Raw genomic sequence first — 20020 nt, forward strand, 5'->3', positions numbered from 1 at the left:
AGTTGTGGCACCCACTTTGAAATACATCAAAATTTGGATTTCAAAATCTAAAATACAAATAAACATTACACAACATTAACTAATGGGTACTCAAAATATGACAAAAAGGACAAGGCAAATGTATTTGTATAGCACATTCATCATTGATTCATAAAAATCAATAAAAACATTTAAACATTAAACAGGGTTTGAATTAACATTAAAATTATTTAAAAAAATCATATGCAGTGTAAAAAAGGGTGCATTCAACTTGGATTTAAAAAGTTCAAAAAGGTTCAGTTTTTTCCACTTTGCAGCATAACAACTAAAAGCAGCTTAATAAATGATAAATGGCACAAAAAAAGGTTGGGAAACACTCTAGTCAACATCTATAGCCACCCTCAAGTCACATGAATAGCTGACATAACTTACAGACTTTTTCCACAGACTTTGTGAGAATGTTTTTCCAAAATGAGAATTTGTTCCACAGAAACGTGATTGAGAGGAAGGACACAAAGAAAATAAAAGTTAAACTTATATAACTTATATAATTAAGTATTTAACCAATAAAAACAGAGTTCGAATTGAGATACTACGTAAAAAAATGAGTTTTTCTCATTTATTGCCACAGTGACAGAGCCCAGTGGCTCATTAGGCAAACACAGTCCAAACAACAGCCTTTTTAGGGCCACCATGTTGTTAGGATAACATTAATGACAGTGTGCTAACATTAAGAGCTAGTGGAGACACTGCACAACAACAATAGGAGCTTCAGCAAAAAAAACTAAGACACTATTTGCAGTTACTGAAGCACCAACAGACGTCTTTGTTTGAACACATCTAAGCAGAAAAATGAGCTCGACCAGCTCCAATTTGTTGTAGCTTGGCCTGAAAAGTTAGTAAATACTTAAACATAATAAAATGTTTTTATTAATTTATATATTGCCACTCTAAATTTAGTTGATGAAATTTGTGTCGTAAATATGAAATAGAATAATAATATTATTATTATGTACATGTCATATACATTCATGTGTATATGTGTGTATGTATATATGTTTGATGTGAATGTATGAACTGTATATATAAAACTTGCACAGAATATATATTGAATATATTGTGAAAATAGTAATATAAGTTAAATATTTTTTGTGTGAGATATTATGTAGAGAACCTTGTTTTGTTTTGTTGTGACGGGGTAAATATACATAAGCTTTGCTTCAACCTACACCCTTTCGGTGGATAAATTAGACAATTGTTTGTTCTGTACTTTTTTTGTTTATGAAAACTGCCAAAATAAATACAAATTCAATTTCAAATTGAAAAGCACCGCTCTATATTTATCTGTGAAATTGACTAATGAGGTTTTTCATTGTGGTCTTTGGTATTTTAACACCAGCACCAAGACAACAAGGCACATTCTGTTATTAAAGAGATGACGAGAATGATGACACCAAGGTTACAAAGGTGGATTCTAATAACAAGGCTTGTTAAAACAAGCATAACCTTGACATACTGCATAAACTACCATTCCAAAGCAATTCCCTGTTTATTATTAAAAACCAAGAGACACAAGATCAGTGGCAAACATATAAATTCTTCCAAATGTCATTTAAAATTGGCTTTTCTGTCCGACATTTTACACCAACGTCCATAAACCCCTTAAGCCAGCGATGAATGATGGGCTGACTACATCACAGTGTGAATACTTATGTTTTTTATGACTTTGTGATGATCTTATCCATTTTATCCGTCTCTACTGATTAGGGAATGGACAAAAAAAAAATATTTTTACAATAACTAATGGCTGTAATTATGTTGAGTCTTACTGAGGTTTGACAATAATGTGTTTTGTTGGATCCTTTATTTCAATTCAATAAAAATGAAGAAGCACCACCTGCCCTTGGCGTTGACAGCATTACGTGGACTGTTTGAGGCACAGTATCAGTGTCTCTTCTTTTTCAGTGGATTATTATGGTTATTTTCCTGTGTGAAAAGCATTTTTGCAGTTGCAGTTGGTTCACTGCATGACCTGTATACACCTATATAGAATTATTATTTCAGCAAGTTTGTTTTGCCATCTTTTTGAATAATAGGTTAAGGTTTAATTTATTCAGACAACTTTTTTCAGGAAATTTTCTTTGATCTCCTGACATGTTTCGACTGCCAACTGTCAGTCTTCGTCAGAGGCATCTGCTGATTGCTTTGTCAGGAAATCAAAGTACATAAATGAAACCTTGACATATTATTCAAACATAATTATTATTCATTAATGCAGGAAAAGGAGTTTACAATATGCCTGTTTATGCTTCTTTCCTCTCTTCCATTTTCACCATTATCACTGTTTGTTTCCATGCATAATGAATTGTATTATATGTAAATATGGTTTGTATGTCCTCTTTTATGCTGCCATGATTTCCTGTTTAAGTCATATACAGATTTTTACTCTGAAACACGCTCTAGTGCTCTTTCGTATTTGACTGCAAGGCTCTCTGACTCCTGTGTGATTACAAACGTCCATTAGCACGTTTAACGCAGCCATGTTGGAGAAAGACAATGCATTAATATTTATGAATTAATCATGAACTCCTACTTAAAAAAAATTAATTTTTATAATAATTAGGTTTTATTTTATAATAATCTTAATCTTTGTGAATGTAATCCCTCATTTGTTAAGTGTTTTGTAGTTTTTGTAAGGTAAAGACTCAGGTTTAATCACTAACTTTTTAATTATTAGTCAAAAGCAATCACTAAAAATGTGCAATTTTTATTTTATTTAGCAGCTTGGTTTCTGATGATAAAGAGCTGTTTTCCTTCCTTATATTGGAATGGTTGGTGTTTCAGTGAACTTTACTGAAGAATGCACGTGTGTCTTACCGTGATTTAATCAGAGGCATCTCAAAGGTAATGTTTTCCACGACTGAAGCGTTCAACAGCCAGGGCTTCTGGGAAGCGTAGGCCACCGCACCTCTCTTCCTACCAGACATTTAACAGAAACACATTGTCAACACATTAACCGATTACATGCAGATTTCTCATACATTTACATGCGTTTGAAACCTCTTGTGAAAAGGCTTCTCAGGAGCAAATGTTTCCAGTAGGGTTTATTATTCGCATTAGTTAGAGTGGAGATGTAGACCCCGGTATAATTTTGTGACGCCCCCAACTTAAACCCACAAAATGACTCCATAAACAAACAAAACAACAGCAAAAGCAAAACAAAAATACACAAAATGACTCAAAAAACATCCAAAACAACTACAAAAATCACAGAAAAATATAAAAATGTCAGAAAAATACACAAAACAACAGCAAAACCAATTAAAGGGACAAAATGACTCCATAAACAAACAAAACAACAGCAAAAATACACAAAAGCAAAACAAAAATATGCAAAATGACTCAAAAAACATCCAAAATGACAAAACAATAACAAAAAATATATAAAAATGACAGAAAAATACACAAAAAACAGCAAAAATACACAAAAGCAAAACAAAAAATGACTCCAAAAACACAATCTGAAAACAAAAACACACAAAACGGCAAAAAAAAAAACCCATCCAAGACAACTACAAAAATAACAGAAAAATATACAAAATGACTGCAAAAATACACAAATATGACAAAAAATATACTAAATAATACCAAAACTGAACAAAATGACAACAAAAACACACAAATCCTTCTTTGTTCTTTCCTGTATTAATGCTCAGATTGGTCATTATTCTAAATGCCGAAATGAATGTTAATATTATGGCTCTGGGGTTAGACATTCACTGTTTTGTAGCTCTTGCTGTGATCAAAGTTTCCCATTCCTTGGTTAGAGGAATGTGGAACTCAATTCCTGGAGTTAGATGAAAAAACAAAATGCTTGAGCCACTCCTATGTGTCCTAGAGGAGATAATCTGAGTTTACCTGAAGTGTCCATCCCCAGCTGAATCTCTGTCCGTGGGGCTGTAGGGAAAAAATACAGGATGAAAGTAAAAAATACATCCAAAGACATTTTTGCACATAACAACACTATATCCTGATGTGGCAGCCAGTATCACTACTACACTATCACTGTCTGATATTATTAGGAACCTGTTCATCACATTTCTTGTTAGCTGCTTTAAATATGCAGAGTAAGGTCGACTGAGGTGTTACAGGGCTGAATAATTGCTGAAAAACTTGAAGAAAATGAAAGCGGATGCATTTCAATATGTAAAGATATTTTAAGCTTCAATAGAAGAGTGATTGTTTTCAGTTGGATTCATTGCTTTTGTCACTCCTGTGCATTATAGTGACATTTCCTATAAAGAATTGTTCTGAAAACAAATTAAAATACATATATATATTTTTGCAGGCTCTGATGCATTATAACAAGGATGTCAAACTCATTTTAGTTCAGGGTCCAAATATCGAGCAGTTTGATCTCAAGTGGGCCACAGATTTTATGCGGGGAAAAACAAGTAATTTCAACATTATTGTGCCCAAGTTGGCACTTCCACATATGTACATAAAATACAAAATATGTAAGAAAACCACAATATCCAAGCAATAAGTGACAGCTATGAGTCCCAACAGGATCTCCCCTTTAAATTTCCTAGATTTATGCCGAATTTCTTCTTAATCAAGGAAAATGTTATGTAATAATTTGAGGAAAATTAAAAGATTTTGTAAGAATTTTTTGTTTTTTTCAACAGTTACTGCCATCATTCTATTTACACAATGATTCATGTTTTCTCTGTCATTTTTACTTTCTCCTGCGGGCAAAATTGGACGCTCCAAAGGGCTGGATTTGGCCCCCGGGCCTTGAGTTTGACACATGTGCATTATAGTATTAATGAAGGCATTATAATAAAGCATTGCATTATGAAGGATTCCCTCCAGTCAACATAGTTCATGTGTCTCAAACCAGGAAAAAATCTCACTATTGATAGAAGCTCAAAGAACGCTTGGTCGAATAGAGGCTGTGAAAAGACACTAATCTTTAAAATCTACAAATGTAAAATGTAAAACATGTTGTTTTTGAATAAACAACATAAAACAAGAGATAATTGATGCACTTTTCTCTTTGTAAACTGAACCACTGACAATCTCTGCAACAGACATCAAAATATCTCTCCTTTCATAATAGCACGCAGATTATTGCACATAACACAACAAGTTATTAAGAGCCCAGACTGCAAATGTTTTATTGTATTGAAGTAGGAAACAGACTATTGATGTCTGTACACTCACCTTTCTTCTCCCTCAGTTTCACCCAGACTTGGGAGGCTGTAATAACAAACAGAATAGAAACATATTATTTTATATTATTTATTGCAACAAAAACAAACATTGTCATCGTCACCCAAAACACAAACATTTCCCGACACGTCCCACTCACTTTTATTCAGACTCATTTGAACCTGACTGCTTGCATGTGACTTTACACACATGCTCGGTGAGGCTTGAGAGTATTTTTAGATTTGACCATTCTACATGTTGATGCTCGTCCTCGGAAGGTGACATAATTTACACCTGTTTAGTGCAGCTGCTTTAAAACAGCACACTTTAGCACAGTGTGTGTGCCACAGCTGTCACGACGAGTGCTCACATGATACATTCATACATGCACAACCGGGCGTGTAAAAGGATTATGGGGTCACAAACTACACGGTCCTACAATATATAATAATAACACTTTACTCCACTAGTTGTTAGATTTTTAAAGAAGACCTTTATAAAATGTACAGTAATTGTATACTTAAAATTACACAATGTGATTTAAATGGAGACGAAAAAGAGCTATATATAATAAATCGAATTAAAAAGAAACGGGTACATTTAATTTGTTCTTTATTTTTCCATTTTTTATAGTCTGCTACACATCATACTGTAATGCACTGGGTTTTCTAACACTTTTATATTAGAGACGGCGTAACCTTTGGTGTTTCTTAGATTGGATTGGCATATATAGGCCATGAAAGCTCATTATCTTGTTGATAATTTCACCACTTTTCTTTATAATTTTAGTGTAGTTTAGAGTATTTTTTTTTATTACACTAAACAATTCAGTATTGTTTGTGTTCTTTGAATTATGTGCTAATTAAAGAAATAAATAGAAATAAATATTTAATCAAATACTGTATTTACACCAATTTCTCATTTCTTAAGAACATTTTCAATTCAATTCAACTTTATTTATTTAACGCAAATTACAACAAAGTCATCTCAAAGCGCTTAACAAAAAAATAGAGTCCATAGTAAGAAAGAAAGAACGAAACAATATTTTGAACTCCATCTTTGTATATCTCATCCCACTATGTTTCTCTTTTCATTTTATGAAAAAATAAGTGTCCACAATTTTAACATTTATTTGAAAAAGTCTGAAAATCAAGTTTCAATAAGGTTAAATAAAAAAAAAATCCATATATTTTCTGATGCGTAACAAAGTTGAATGTTTGCTACTCATAATTGTTATACAATTATTTTCTGCAACTGTATATCTGTTTTATTGTGCATTTATGTCCTTTTTGCACCAATGTCTTCCCTGTTTTCACTCTGTACTGTGTACAGGTTGTGAGTATACATATATATATATATATATATATATATATATATATATATATATATATATATTTTTTTTTTTTTTTTTTTTTTTTTTTTTTTTCTCGTGTGCATCTTTTGCTGTTAAACAATGGAAATGTTCACCTTTGTGGGACTAATAAAGGTTATCTTTATCTTTACAATTTTCCAAGTGTTTCATTATGACTATAAAAGTCCGCACGTCGAAAAGAACAATAACAAAATGTCTAGAAATCAAAATGATTTGTCCTAATCCCCAGCTACAAAGCCTTAACACAAAGGATTACGTGACGAAACAAAGCAAAAACCACTCCAGCAAATGAGCTCCTCATGGTCATCCACTAATGACACTTGGACGACTGATTGTGTTCATTGTAACGGCATCGTAATCAAGTGGGAACTGATGACATGTAGCTTCCATGTCTGATTGAATGACTGAAAAGGATTTATCCTTAATTGTAATCATCGCCTTGAAGGACTCCAGTCACGTCAGAGGATGAGAAAAAAAAAAAAACAACAATAACAACAAGTGCACTCAGAGAGCGCAAACCTCCGCCACGCACCAAATATCGTTTTTATCGGATATTATCACTTATCTGGATCAATGTTCCTCATCATAGTACCAAGATCTTTAACACTTTCAAGGCTTGTGAGAAATTTGTAGCCCATTAATGACTATATAGTAGGTCTAAATGGGCACCCCATTCTTCTGAAATATTGCAACAAAATGTGCAATCCCGATCCGATTCCCATAAAACTAAAATAAGGTAAATGAGTCAAATGTCATAGAGATTGATCTGTTACAAAATGAGATATGAATTTTTGAAATTTTGCCAATAATGACAGATACGGATTTTTACATTTTTGTAACTGATCCAGAATCAGTTCATTGATCCGGATCCCCTCCCAAATGTAATCTTCAATGATGTACGGTCCATTTTTGGTTAAAATTTTGTAATTTTGACTTGATCCTTGATATGTACTTATAGAACTATCTCCTGGTCAGCTCTGGTCAGACTGCCCTAAGCAGGCCAGATACCATCGTACACTAATAGCATTCACAGAGGTCTCTGCCTGAGGAGGCTCTGCTATGTTATGACTATCAGCAACATACAGTACATAACACTGAGAGCACTGAACAGCAGCAGAATCACTGAAGGTCTGTTCCTCCCAAAAACCCTTTGACATAATAAACCCTGTGTCTGCATCTGACCAGCAACCCTAAAGCTTGACTTTGTCTCAGTCATCTAAACCGCCACAGCAATCCTGCTAACAGACAAATGAACAAATAAATAAACAACAGTGACAATATCACCGAAGCACGAAAGCACTTTAGCTTTACTAGATCAGTAAAAATGCTAAATTTAAGATTCTGACAACACTATAGTGGCTATTTTATTAGTGAAAAGCTTGATTTGATTCTAGATTTAAGACACAATTATCTTTAACTATGGTTAAAGGTATCGGTGGAGGTATTAAAAGTTTTAAAGACGGATTTAGAAAACTGACTTTTATTTCTAAAATCTAAACCTTTCTCTCTGATGTGTTGATTTCCTTCCTGATGAAGACGAGTGCTCGCTGCTCACTCTTCAATGTTTGCTCTGTTGCGCACCTCGTCATTGGACTTGTCTTCTATTCTATAATCAATAGCTAATGCCTGGATATAAACGACAAAGTGCATGTAATTCAATCTGTGGAGTCACTTGGTTAACGTGTCACCATGGCTTTACATCACTGCCAATGCTTTTCAATACGGCACTTGAGATGCCTGACATTGAGCATGACTGGTTCCAGAAGTTGAGATAGAAATAGGAGTTCACTGTAACCTCAGTGAAATCCCAGACGTGTCCTATTTGGAGCAGGAGAGCAGGTGGTAGGGGTGTGTTTATGTTTGAGAAGTACAGTCACTGCTGATAGGAGAGATGCTGCCCTGTGTGGCCTGTAATCCAACCCATCACGGAAATCCATTAAATGCAATTAATAACTCAAACTTTATGAATTATTAATGTTGGGTGTTAAAACATGAATGAAATAACTTCCGGAATTATTAACGTTATGTGTATTAACATGACTAAAAATAGACATAAACAGACATTTTCAGTGAGGCTGAGGAACTATTGGGTCTGCAGCTAGCCTATCAAATATTTTGGTCATTTGGTATTTTAGCGATTATTCCATCGATTAATTGGATAAAATACACTTTTGCTTAATTAAGGCAAAATTTTAAATATACAGCAGAAATACCAACCAATTTGTTTCCTTTTTAAGAAAAATGTATATTTAATTATTACATACTGTACACATTGTGCAAAGTAGAAAAAAAGCATATTTGTTGTGTTAAGTTTCCAGTACATGTGGTGTCAACCTAAGATGACAAATGCACAGATTGTTAAAAAACAAAAACAAAATTAAATTAAAAAATTAAAGCTTCAATAAAATAGGCTTTGAGGCAAAAAAAAAAAAAACATATTCAATGACCTTGAGATATCGTTGAGGATTAATGTGCTCTCCACAGGGGAACCTAAAGCTCACCAACGACAAAAACACTGTGCATAAAGAATCCTAGGATCTTACCTCAAGAGTCACAAATCATCAAAAAGCTTGTGTGTGTGTGTGTGTGTGTGTGGTGAACTGGCTTTTCTGTTTTTGTACTGTACATGCCATGGTTTTGAAAAAAACTTTGAATACACCCTATACACTAATTAAAGATCAAGTCCAGTCCCTGATTGATACGACTCAGAGCAGCAGTCAATTCTCCAAACAAACAACCAAATAATGATTTATCTGAAACAGCTGTCCTGTGGACCTGAGACAGACTGACATGAATGATACTCCACATCCTCATTTCATCCTCACCTATTTAGTGCCTACATTCAATCATCACACACACACACACACACACACACACACACACACACACACACATATAATATATGATGTCCCCCTGGCCAACAATAAAATGCAATAGCGTTGTTTAAATTTTAACCTAAGAATGAATGAGCAGGCATTTTTAGGTTTAGGTTTGTTGGTAATCTGAACACCCTGCCGAGGTCAGATAATTTATCACCACATTCAAGTGTTGAATAAAATCCCTGACAGACCAATTACCCACAAGGTTTTGGGAAAGTAGGGAGCTGAAGGCGGCGTAGGCTCGGGGACTGGCAGGGTTTCAAAGGCCAGAGATATACTTTGAATGAATGCTTCACTTTTGACCTGAATCTCATTTCCAGGATGAGCTGAGGGCACATTTATCATCTGGCTTTGACATTTATTGCACAGGAGAGGTGGTGACTAGGGCAATTACATGTTTGCATTTTTCTTCAAGCACAGATGACTTCCAACTTCCAACATCAACACCGAAAAAGGTTTCACATTTTCACCATGTATGCTGTTTTTGATTTTCATTAAGCAGAAACTAAAGAAACCATAGCAAAAACAAGTGCTTATCTTAAAATTAAGCCCAGGTTGAATATTTAATTCATCCTGTTGTCAGTACCTGTTCCACGTTACAGTTCCTGACATCCGCTGCATCTCTCCCAATGCTGCCAGCAGCAGAGAGGATTTCCCACAACCCACCTGGCCCACGATCATGGTCAGCTTTCCTGAGCGAGAGAGATTGTGAAACAGCAGAGATGTTATGGCAGAATGATAACACTGAAAAATGCCCAAAAGGCTCACAGGAAACTCTGACTGATGCTCACCAAAGGGAATCCTGATGTCTACGTTGGAGAGAGTTGGCAGCCCATCAGTCCAAGAGAAAAACCCGCTGGTTATCTGTAAAGAATACAGGAGATGGTAAAACAGATATTTTAGCAGATAACATTTAAAAAAGGAGAGCGAAAAGGAATTTTATAATGATCATACGGAGGTTAGTGACACTGCTTTACAGTTAGAAGACTGGGACATAGTCTGACTTCAGCTTTCATGGATTGTTCTGTAGCATTTCCAAGTAAGTTTAATAGTAAACTATAGAGCAGCTCTTAATTTCTCCACATTTCCACAGGACAAAGGCTTTTAAGTAACTGACGTGCAGAGCCTAATTTGGGCCAGATCCTGCTGGAGCAAGGTCCAACACCTCCAGCACCTCTTTTTTTAAAATACATTTCAGCACCTCATTTGCATTTAGGTGTTTTGATTAAATGTTTACGTATTATATTTGAACAGTTGTGTCTTTTATTGAGTTGAAATTATTGAAAATATCATTGTACACACAAAAATTTTATTTAAACTGAGCATGCGTGAGGAAGAGAGGGGAAAGTCAGGCCACGCCTCCACGCTATGCCTAAAGTGTGATTTTGCACAAAAATGGTTACTCTGTCAGCTTGGAAGATGGTAGAAAATCGCGGAAAAGAGCAGCAGCACAGCAGCAGTTAACGTAGCAAGTAGCAGCACCTGTAGCTATGATGCTAAGTAGTATAGCACCTGCCTCTAACAGACAGGACACAGGAGAACTATACAAGGGACATGAGGAGGACTCAGGGACAGAGAGAAGAGAAGGAGACGACAGTCAAAGTTCTGGTATGGACATTGAGAAGTGAAATTTGGACAGGCAGTTCAAAGCCAAGATGAGCTGCTACTCTTGGCTTATGAAAGACAAGGCAGGCCTCAGCTGTGAAATATGTAAAAAAGTTGCCAGCACACAAAGGGCTCCATGGCTGTATTTATTTTTTGGCTGTTTTGGACAAATAAAAAAGGTTAGCACATGTTTTATCTTCATTTTCTGCTGAGCTGCTGATTTATTAGAGAACTTGTGGCCTTGTCAGTGTAAATGTTTTGTATTTGTGGGTTTTTGTGTTCTGAAAGTTTAGTGTCCTTTGTGGCTAAATAAGTGCTAATTTTGCACTGTCCTTGGTGCTGACACACAGCAGATTTGACAGCTGTCACTCAGAATGAGAGAGACGAATGCGCTCTGTAACGGGCGATTGTCTGTGCTTCTTTAATGGTGATTCATCATTCTTTTATCAAAATTTAGGTTAATTGTTTGTTTGTGTTCATGTGATATTAATCGCCCATTTTCTGTAGTTAGCAAAATGCGCTTAAAAAAAGTATTCTGTGACAGTTTTGTCTCTCTTTTACTGAAGGAACAACACACGGCGTGAGTTCCGGGACCTGATCATTTACAAATTAAGCACTGGTTCTGACGATATAATGACTAAACCCCTATGAAAAAAGCAGGAAGCAGTCATGTTTGCTCTCCTGGATTCAGGTCAGATTCATCAAAGTTCAACACCAGACCTCCACAAAATGTACAATGTTTGCAGGTCAGGCTGCTGTTGTCAATTTTCATCATACCTTGATACAATTGTCTTGGTCTATGTCCTGAGATAAACCGTCGTGTTCGGGATCCCCCTGTGTGCTGTAGTTGTTCCAGTCCTCCTTTGGGGGGCGTTTCCGGTTGACCACCTTCAGTGGCTGAAAACACCAGGACAAAGATGAGGATGAAGGGGGAGGCTTGTACGATGACTACAGAACAGTTGGTAAACATCAAGTAATAAAAACATAAAAAGGGTTACATTGACACAAAAGGAAGATGATAAGGTGGAAGAAAACATAATTTAAAACAACATCGATAAACTCTGAGACAGAAATTGATGATTGTTGCCAAAAGAATAGACGTAACTGAAGATTAAAGCTTAATTGCCACAAAGTCAGTTTTTTGGCTCCTTTTTAACGCTTAAAGCGACTTCAACAGTATGTATGTATATGTATGCGGTGCTTACCACAGCCTGGTATCTATTTTGGTTGTGGTTGCTGGACCCCGTGGTGACTGTGGCTCTGGGTTCCTGCTCATCTCCAATTTCTTCACTGTTGAAAAATTCACTGAGCTTCTGGACACTGAGAATCAAACAGAAAGAAGCAAAAAACAAAGAAATTATTTCACCTCTGGTGACTCGTGAACATGCATGTGTACAGGAGATCTTAAGGTGGCAAAAGCTGTCTTGATGAAGAAAAGCCTTAGGGAAAAGATATTTACGTCTTTGAGGCCGTAACATTAAAGGTGCAGTCTGCAACTCTTTATTTGCTAAAGCTGTCACTATGTAAGGACAGCTTTACATCAAACTAGTAGTTTGTGTGAAAAAAACAGGCTCATTGAGTCGCCCCTGCTGCTCCTGCTGCCTTTGGCAGATTGCCAGAATGCACCACGACCGAGCAAAAAAAAAAAAAACAATCAGAACCAGGATTGTGTTTGATGGGCTGTCTGACAGCTGTTGCTCACAGTCCCCGCCCCTTTTCAGGAGCTAGAGCATTGTCTTTTTTACAGTGTATGGTCTGGAGGAGTAGAAGATGAAATTGGTGACTTTTCTGCTTAAAAGGTAATTACTGCTGCTTGATTTACATTATGTTTGATTTGTAATTGTTACAATAGAACTCTGTAGTGCTTGTGTTGTTCTTGTACGTGCAGCAGCCTCCGTGTGGCTGCTGTAAGTGACACTGTGTTGTTGCTGCTGAAGTGTGTGCACATTGAGAGAGAGAAGCGCTGCAGTAATATACTTTTAACAGTGCATGTTATATCACTGTGATGTTGCTGTCTGACTAACGTTAGCTTGTTAGCTCCTCTGGGGAGGGACTTTGGAATGTTTGGAGGCAGGGCAAGAGAGCAGCGGGGAGAGAGGGATCTGAAAGTCACGGACTGCACCTTTAATTCACTGATTGCAAACACCTATAACTAAACATAAAGTGTTGAATGATGTGCAAGACTATCTGCACAACATTGTCTAAAAGTATATACGTAACTTCACATTGGCAGCGCTGCATTTCATTGAACTTTTATCTCTCCCTCAAAAAGTAATCATGTTTCTGGAGAATCTCAGAGTTTGCATCTATCCATCCATCTTTTTCCCTCATAGTAGCTGATAAAGTGTGTCACAGTCCAAGAATAGACATCTCTAAGGATCACAGGCAGCTCGCACATCCACAGTCAGTTAGAATATGTTTTAGTGAAGCTCACATACCAACTCACATACTGTAAATGGAGAAGGACTTAAAAGGTATGACGTGAGTAGTTTGTGATATCACCTTACTGTCACAACTTCTATCAAGCCAGAGAGCAAGATACTGCAGGCCTGGTATCTGCTCACGGATTTGAATTATTATTATTATTATTATTATTATTATTATTATTATTATTATTATTATTATTATTATTATTTTAAAAGGCATAACTGGATCCATCCTGGCTCTCAAACGTTTCACTTTTTTGTATAAACCATAAACAGTTCTTGGTAGAACATTATGTTTCTTCAAGGAGTGATTTCAAGCATATGAGCACAACAACAAATCTGAACACAAACTAGCAAATGACAGCCATGCTAGGTTATTTTCTTGCTCTGTGCCACATTTTGTGTTGTCTAAATGCAGACATTCCCTTCAAAAAATGTATTCCAAGTGCACTTGCCACAACTTCTTTAAAGTAATCAGCCATGCTTGTGTCCTGTGCTTTTACAAATCAAATTTTGATTATAAAGGCAACTTATCTTTGTTGTACTAAATAATTTTGCCCATTTTTCGATTGTGGATGTGAAACGAATGTGAGGAAAATGAGATTTACAATATGTTGATCATTGACACTGTATTCTGTAAGGCATGCCTCACCAATACAGAGATAAGCTTCAGCGGGTGAGGAACAAACAGCAGAGCGGACGTAATGTGCATGACGACTCCCAACATGAATGTAAAACAAACTGTTAGAACTAATAGGAGGGGATAAGGTTTGCTGGCAGAGACCAGTTTACTGGAGCAATAAAAAAACAGCTTCTGTTTCAATTAAAGTGGCTGAAACGATAACACGGATGCTCTATTCCCAAAAGGAAAAAGTTAAGGGCTTCATCTGTTGATGTGCGCATCAGGCTTTCTGAATAGTGCTTCTGCTTTCCTCTCATTTTTGCCCTTTGCTTTGTTTCCCCTGTTAATAAACATGTTCACTGATAAACTGATTTAATTTTTCCTGCACTGACAAAATACAGAGAGGACATTTTAGATTCATAACTGACGTTTATCAATATATTCATTTTAGGAGTAAACATCAGAATTAAACCCAAGCCTGCTATTTAAAAAAAAAGTGCTTCATTCAATGTTACAATCAGCTCACACTACAGTAAATGGCAAATAATAATACACTATATCCATGTTTTTGGGCACTGTCTTTTATAGTGGAAAAAAATGGAACAACGTGGCAAACCTCAATGACTCTGGCATGTTTTGCTAGTTTGCCATCAGATTTATAAAAAACTCAAACAGACTCAAAGTGTGCCTTTTGTTATCCAGTCCAAATGAGGTTAACATACCATTCATAATATTATATTATTGAACACACACAAGCTGCCGGTCATTGTGGCTGTTTAGTGTATTTGGTTTTGATTTGTTTATTTGTACTATATGTATGACAACCTGTGATCTCGGTGCCTTACACCTGATGTTTGCTGTTTGGCTCCCAGCAGAAATTGGCAATAGGGACAGTAAAAAAAAGTTATGTAATGTGCAAATACCTACACATAGACATACTCCTGCCAATTTTGACACTCTATTCAACCAAACGCATCTTTAAACTGTGGGAGGAAATCAAAGTACCAGAAAACCAACACAAACCATCCAGAGCCTTGGCCTCATTATTCCCAATAAGTACAGTTACTACAGTAGTTGTAACTACAGTTATTGGGAATAATGACGAGGTATAGAAGGATGGTTTAATAACTCTACATCAGTGGGTTGGTATAGGAAGTCTAATTTTATTCTGGACAATACTGTTTTGTCCTTGAGCAAGACAATTCCTCTGCGATCTCCCTTTTAAATGTGACAGAATGAACGATTTGGTTGGTTGAAGGGGCAGATTCTGCAAGACTGCCTTAAAGCAGGACACAATTTGTACAAACTGGAGCATGAACTTCATGTTGATTATTGATCTTTGTTAATCGTTGACTACGTTTCTTACCTAACCAGAGCCTTAACAGTGGAGCGCACCACGCTGGAGAGCAGGAAGAGAGGCGTGACCAGGATGTGAAAGAGAGAAAGAGAAGCAAAGGCCACAGCTGGAGACAGGTCTGCGTCCTCGGAAATATGAACATGAACCACAAATGTCTGAAGCATCAAAGAGACATACAGTAAGTTTGTATCATTTGATTCCATATACACATTTGATTGACTGTTGTTTCTCATAAAATTAGGCTTGGGGGAATAAAAAGTAGCAGTAGTAGTCAAAGTAGAGTCTATCTGTTTTACATTTGGTATCAACAATATTTAAAAGATGATTTCGTAGGTTGAGAAAGAACTAAATTAATGAAAAATTGTTTTTTAAACAACTCACCGTCAAGACGGCCGCAATGGGAATAGCTGCGTTCATGAAAACTGAAACAAGAAAAGAAAAAAAACCTCAAGAGAACAATAAGCTTTTCTACCGTGTGAAGAAAACAAAATTATGAAAAATATGCAACATTATCCTTAGAAAATAAGAGTTGATTCAAATTAATTTTAAAATCACGAATTCAACTAAGAAGCAGCAATCTTCAACAACATAAGGGTCTCACTAAAGCTAGTATTTGCCCTTCTTTGGCGCACAAAATCCCTTTGGCATCAAATAAATTTTCCCTGATTGATGTTTGTGGCTACATTATCTTTGAAAATGCCATTGTGAGGATTGAAGCCACATTTTTACAGGCTCACAAACCCACTCTGGTTCTGGTTAAAGCACAGTCTGTCTTTGGACTGCTGCCATGTAAACAGGAGGATTTAACCCAGAGGAAATGGGCAGTGGGACACAAATGAATACTGATCAGCAGCACTAGGCAAGGCTGCTTGGATTAAATGAGATTCAAAGAAAGAGAGTAAAAAAAATACATAATGGTCCTGTCTGAACCAAATGTATCCTCTCACACTGGTTTTGCACTAAAGGAAAAATATGACAGAGACAAAGTAGAAAGAGTGTCGTACTGGATATGGATGTGTAGAGAGCGAAGGCCCGCAGGCTGGTTAGCTCTTTGACCCTCGTTTCCTCCACGCTGTCACAGAAGATGTTCTCCCAGGCATACAGCTTCAGCAGCTTGATGCCTCGCAGCAGCTCGTTGGTCTTCTTTAGACGCTCGCTGGAATATTCCTGAAAGAATAGATCACATCAACTTAATGGACAGAAAAAACCATTTAGTGAATGATGGAAGTATGTTTTTTTTTTAAGGAATAACATGCAATTTCAGCCCTTTACACCAGTGGTTCTCAAAATTGTTTGACGCAAGTACCCCCGTTAAAAAACAACAACTATAATGAAGGAATGAAGAATCTAACTTTGTAAAAAAAAGTGGAATGAAATATTATTTAGTGCTTCCTGAATAAAATTATTTCAACATGTCATCTACTGCCTGTTGTGGGACCAGGACGGACCCTTATATTTTTAGTTCATGATTTAATCAAGATCATTTTCATCATCATTATTATGATTATCATTTTTTAACTAAAAATATGCATTTTAAAATCCTCATCTCTTTCGTGCTTTTATCTTATTTGTTAATTTTCCACTCTTTCAAATACCTCCTGTAGTGCTATTGCATACTTCTAGGGGTACACGTACCCCCATTTGAGAAAAACACTACTCTGCTCTATCAACACAGTGTAGACCAGTATTATTACATTGGAGTAGTAATCCTATGAGACTGTGTTGCAGTTTGAAGGCGTAGAAAAGCTTGAGGCAGTCCTATTCTCATTATCGGTGGGAAAGAAAAATCAAAGCACTTGGTGCCACATCGAGTTTTCAATAAAGAACTACGTATAATCCAAATTCAACATGTGAAAAATTCACCCAGACACAGAAAGCTACCATATGGTGTCAGTAGGAGAAAGATCAAAGCATTACCAGAGGCAAAAAACAAAAAAAACAAACTTAATTGCAATGCATTTATTAATGTTTGGTGGACAGTCGGTTCTTTCTGATGGCAACATTTAAAAACACTCACCAGAGTGCTCTTCTGTGTTTGAGACAGCTTTGTGGCCACAAAATACTGCACAGGAGCCAACACAGCGATGACTGTCGCTCCTATCAAGGCACTGATTCCCAAGAGGTAGTAGAGCAATATCACTCCCACAATAATCTGTGCAAAAAAATACCCACAGGATTATGGGTAAATTATCACTCATACAATTGTCCACAATGATGCTATTAAAAAAAACCTTGAAATACAGCAGAGCTTTGGGAGAAAGCTTGAAAACATCAATGTAGATGGCAGACAAGAGAGGAGGTGTGATACACGATGGAATTAGTCCCTTCAAATGCGTAAATAGAGGGGAAATGAAATATAAAATTTGGATATATTACAACATCCATCAACTCAAATCAAACACAGTAAAAGCAACTGTATTTTTCTTAGAAATAAAACAAAGGCTACTTGAATTTTCCTGATATTTACAGTATATTTGTCAAAGAACCCAGAAACAGATAAGCCACGCCTCCATTCGTCTCAATAAGCCACAACCACAAATCTCCAGGACATACAGATGGAGATGGATATGACATTCTATGGCCCTTCTGAGCCCCACGTGGATCAGGACAATAATAGCCACTAGGGATGAGGTGGATGACGGGTAGCAGAAATGTGAAATGAGAAAAAAAAAATGTCTCAGTCTAAGATGGAGACGTGTGCAAATGTGAGATTTTCACTGCCTCCACCCCCACACAGTGTTTCTTTACACTGATCACACATTTTAACACCCAACTGTTGCCGGGTTCACACTGCTGGATCACCAGCTCAGTGTGGAAGGAAACAAATAACAAATCCAGACTTTAAGATAGATAGATAGATAGACAGACAGACAGACAGATAGATAGATATGCATTAATATTTGTATTACATTCGTCAGTGAAGGGTCTTTATCACTGTTATTATTTTGAACTATCTTAGTCATACAAAAGTCAATCAACCATCCTTTTAATCATTTTAAATTAAAAAAAACTTTGTCTAAATCTTTCCTTCCCAAATAATCTTTGAAATAAGAAGTAAGAGCCTTAGAATGATATTCATGAGTATAAGACCTACTTAGTGTCAAACTCTATTTCATTCAGAGCCAAATAATTTCTCCTATAAGGGACAGCATGTGTGAGTAAGTTCTGTAGTGTGTCTTGTTTAGAGGACACACTTAGAAATCCATCTAACTGTGCTTTTCATGCTGTTCTGAGAAGTAGCAAAAGCAGCGACTCGTAAAACAAATATTTGAATACAAAAGATATGCAAATCAAATCGATATAGGCGATATTGTAATTAACGCCAAAATAGAAATCTCAATATATCTTGAATTTTGATATAAAGCCCAGGCCTAATCTCAATTCTTTTAATCTCTTTTTGCTTGAGCAAAGTTATTCTTTAGACTGTTTTTACTAAATATTTCAAAGTAATGAGTGATTGCATGTGAGCTTAGCCCTAAAAGATTAATAACATTTCACTTTTCTTTTCAGAATCCAGTACAAAACTAAAGACTCACCAGTTTGTTTACAGTAGAAAGGCATTTGACACATAGTTCTGTGGCACTTGTTGTAAATATGATAATGGTCTGTATTTAATTATATATTATGCCCAAATGCTGACCAGGAAGACACAGACTAATATTTACAGGTCTATCAAATGTCTGATAATCTTAAAGAATTTTGAGCACATCTCTACTTATTCCGTACTGCGATAAATAAAGCAGAGCATAGTGAGGGCCTTCCATATGTTATAGAGGTCATCTACAAATAACCCAGAATAATTAGCTAAATTAACCCCTTTACACTGGAAGAAACTACACATAAGGTTACAAAACTGTGTCATGGATTACTTTGTCAAGTTCACTTTGCCTAATTTGCCTTGTTTGCAAAAACAATAGATTGTTGTAGGACAAGAAAAGCTTCCTGAAAATGCCACAGCAATCAAAGAAGTTCACAACGATCAAAATTGACAGCGCTAACGCTTTCAACCTTTCAAAAGTTTCTCCGTGGATACGATTGTGTGAGAAGTCAAGCAATGGTCATGGAGGCAAAGTTCCGAAAACATAAGAGGAGGATTTAAAGATAAATATGAGCTGTAACAAAGACATAGAACAAACTGAAAAACCGTGAAAAAAAAGTTTGATACAGATTGATATGAGGTAGGGCTGGGCAAAAAAATTATTTAATTGATTTATGAAATTTGTAGATAAAAATGATTTTTATGTTGCAAATTTGAGTTTAAAAAAAAATTCTATTTTTTTTTTTTTTTTTCCCATCAGTTTTTTAAACTTTTTATGTGTTTACCCTTTGAGTAGGCTGCATGTGTGACACAGGCATGTTTAATGTTTTGTTCGTACTATGCTGAGACGCTAAGGGAAGAGTTTATTATTTTCTTAATTGTAATGTTATATGTTATCAAATACGTAGTTATCTCTTTCTTAATCAGAAAAATTAAGCTACTGTGAAGTTGCTGTTGCACTGGGTTAAAGCTTGAAATTGTTGAATGACAGAGCCTCATTTACTTTTTATTTTGGGATTGTTCTATAT

The 20020-nt window shown here is 36.0% G+C and overlaps 1 protein-coding gene across 3 annotated transcripts in view; it reads right to left on the reverse strand.

Annotated features, from left to right (window-relative positions):
- Window positions 1-20020, reverse strand: part of abcc8 (ATP-binding cassette, sub-family C (CFTR/MRP), member 8) — an 80113-nt gene that overhangs the window by 36025 nt on the left and 24068 nt on the right. Inside the window, exons 10-20 of one of the 3 annotated variants that reach the window (XM_028448504.1) lie at window positions 17472-17606; window positions 16459-16621; window positions 15836-15876; window positions 15464-15609; window positions 12255-12369; window positions 11827-11946; window positions 10236-10308; window positions 10031-10136; window positions 5206-5241; window positions 3898-3936; window positions 2857-2955 (exon numbers count right to left, since the gene is read on the reverse strand). In XM_028448504.1, coding sequence (XP_028304305.1) covers window positions 2857-2955; window positions 3898-3936; window positions 5206-5241; window positions 10031-10136; window positions 10236-10308; window positions 11827-11946; window positions 12255-12369; window positions 15464-15609; window positions 15836-15876; window positions 16459-16621; window positions 17472-17606 — 1073 coding nt within the window. Of the gene's footprint in view, window positions 1-2856; window positions 2956-3897; window positions 3937-5205; window positions 5242-10030; window positions 10309-11826; window positions 11998-12254; window positions 12370-15463; window positions 15610-15835; window positions 15877-16458; window positions 16622-17471; window positions 17607-20020 lie in introns of all 3 variants that reach the window. The other 2 variants (XM_028448503.1, XM_028448502.1) reach the window with 2 other exon arrangements.

This window comes from Gouania willdenowi, chromosome 6, assembly GCF_900634775.1.
Source record: "Gouania willdenowi chromosome 6, fGouWil2.1, whole genome shotgun sequence".
Taxonomy (NCBI): Eukaryota; Metazoa; Chordata; class Actinopteri; order Blenniiformes; family Gobiesocidae; genus Gouania; species Gouania willdenowi.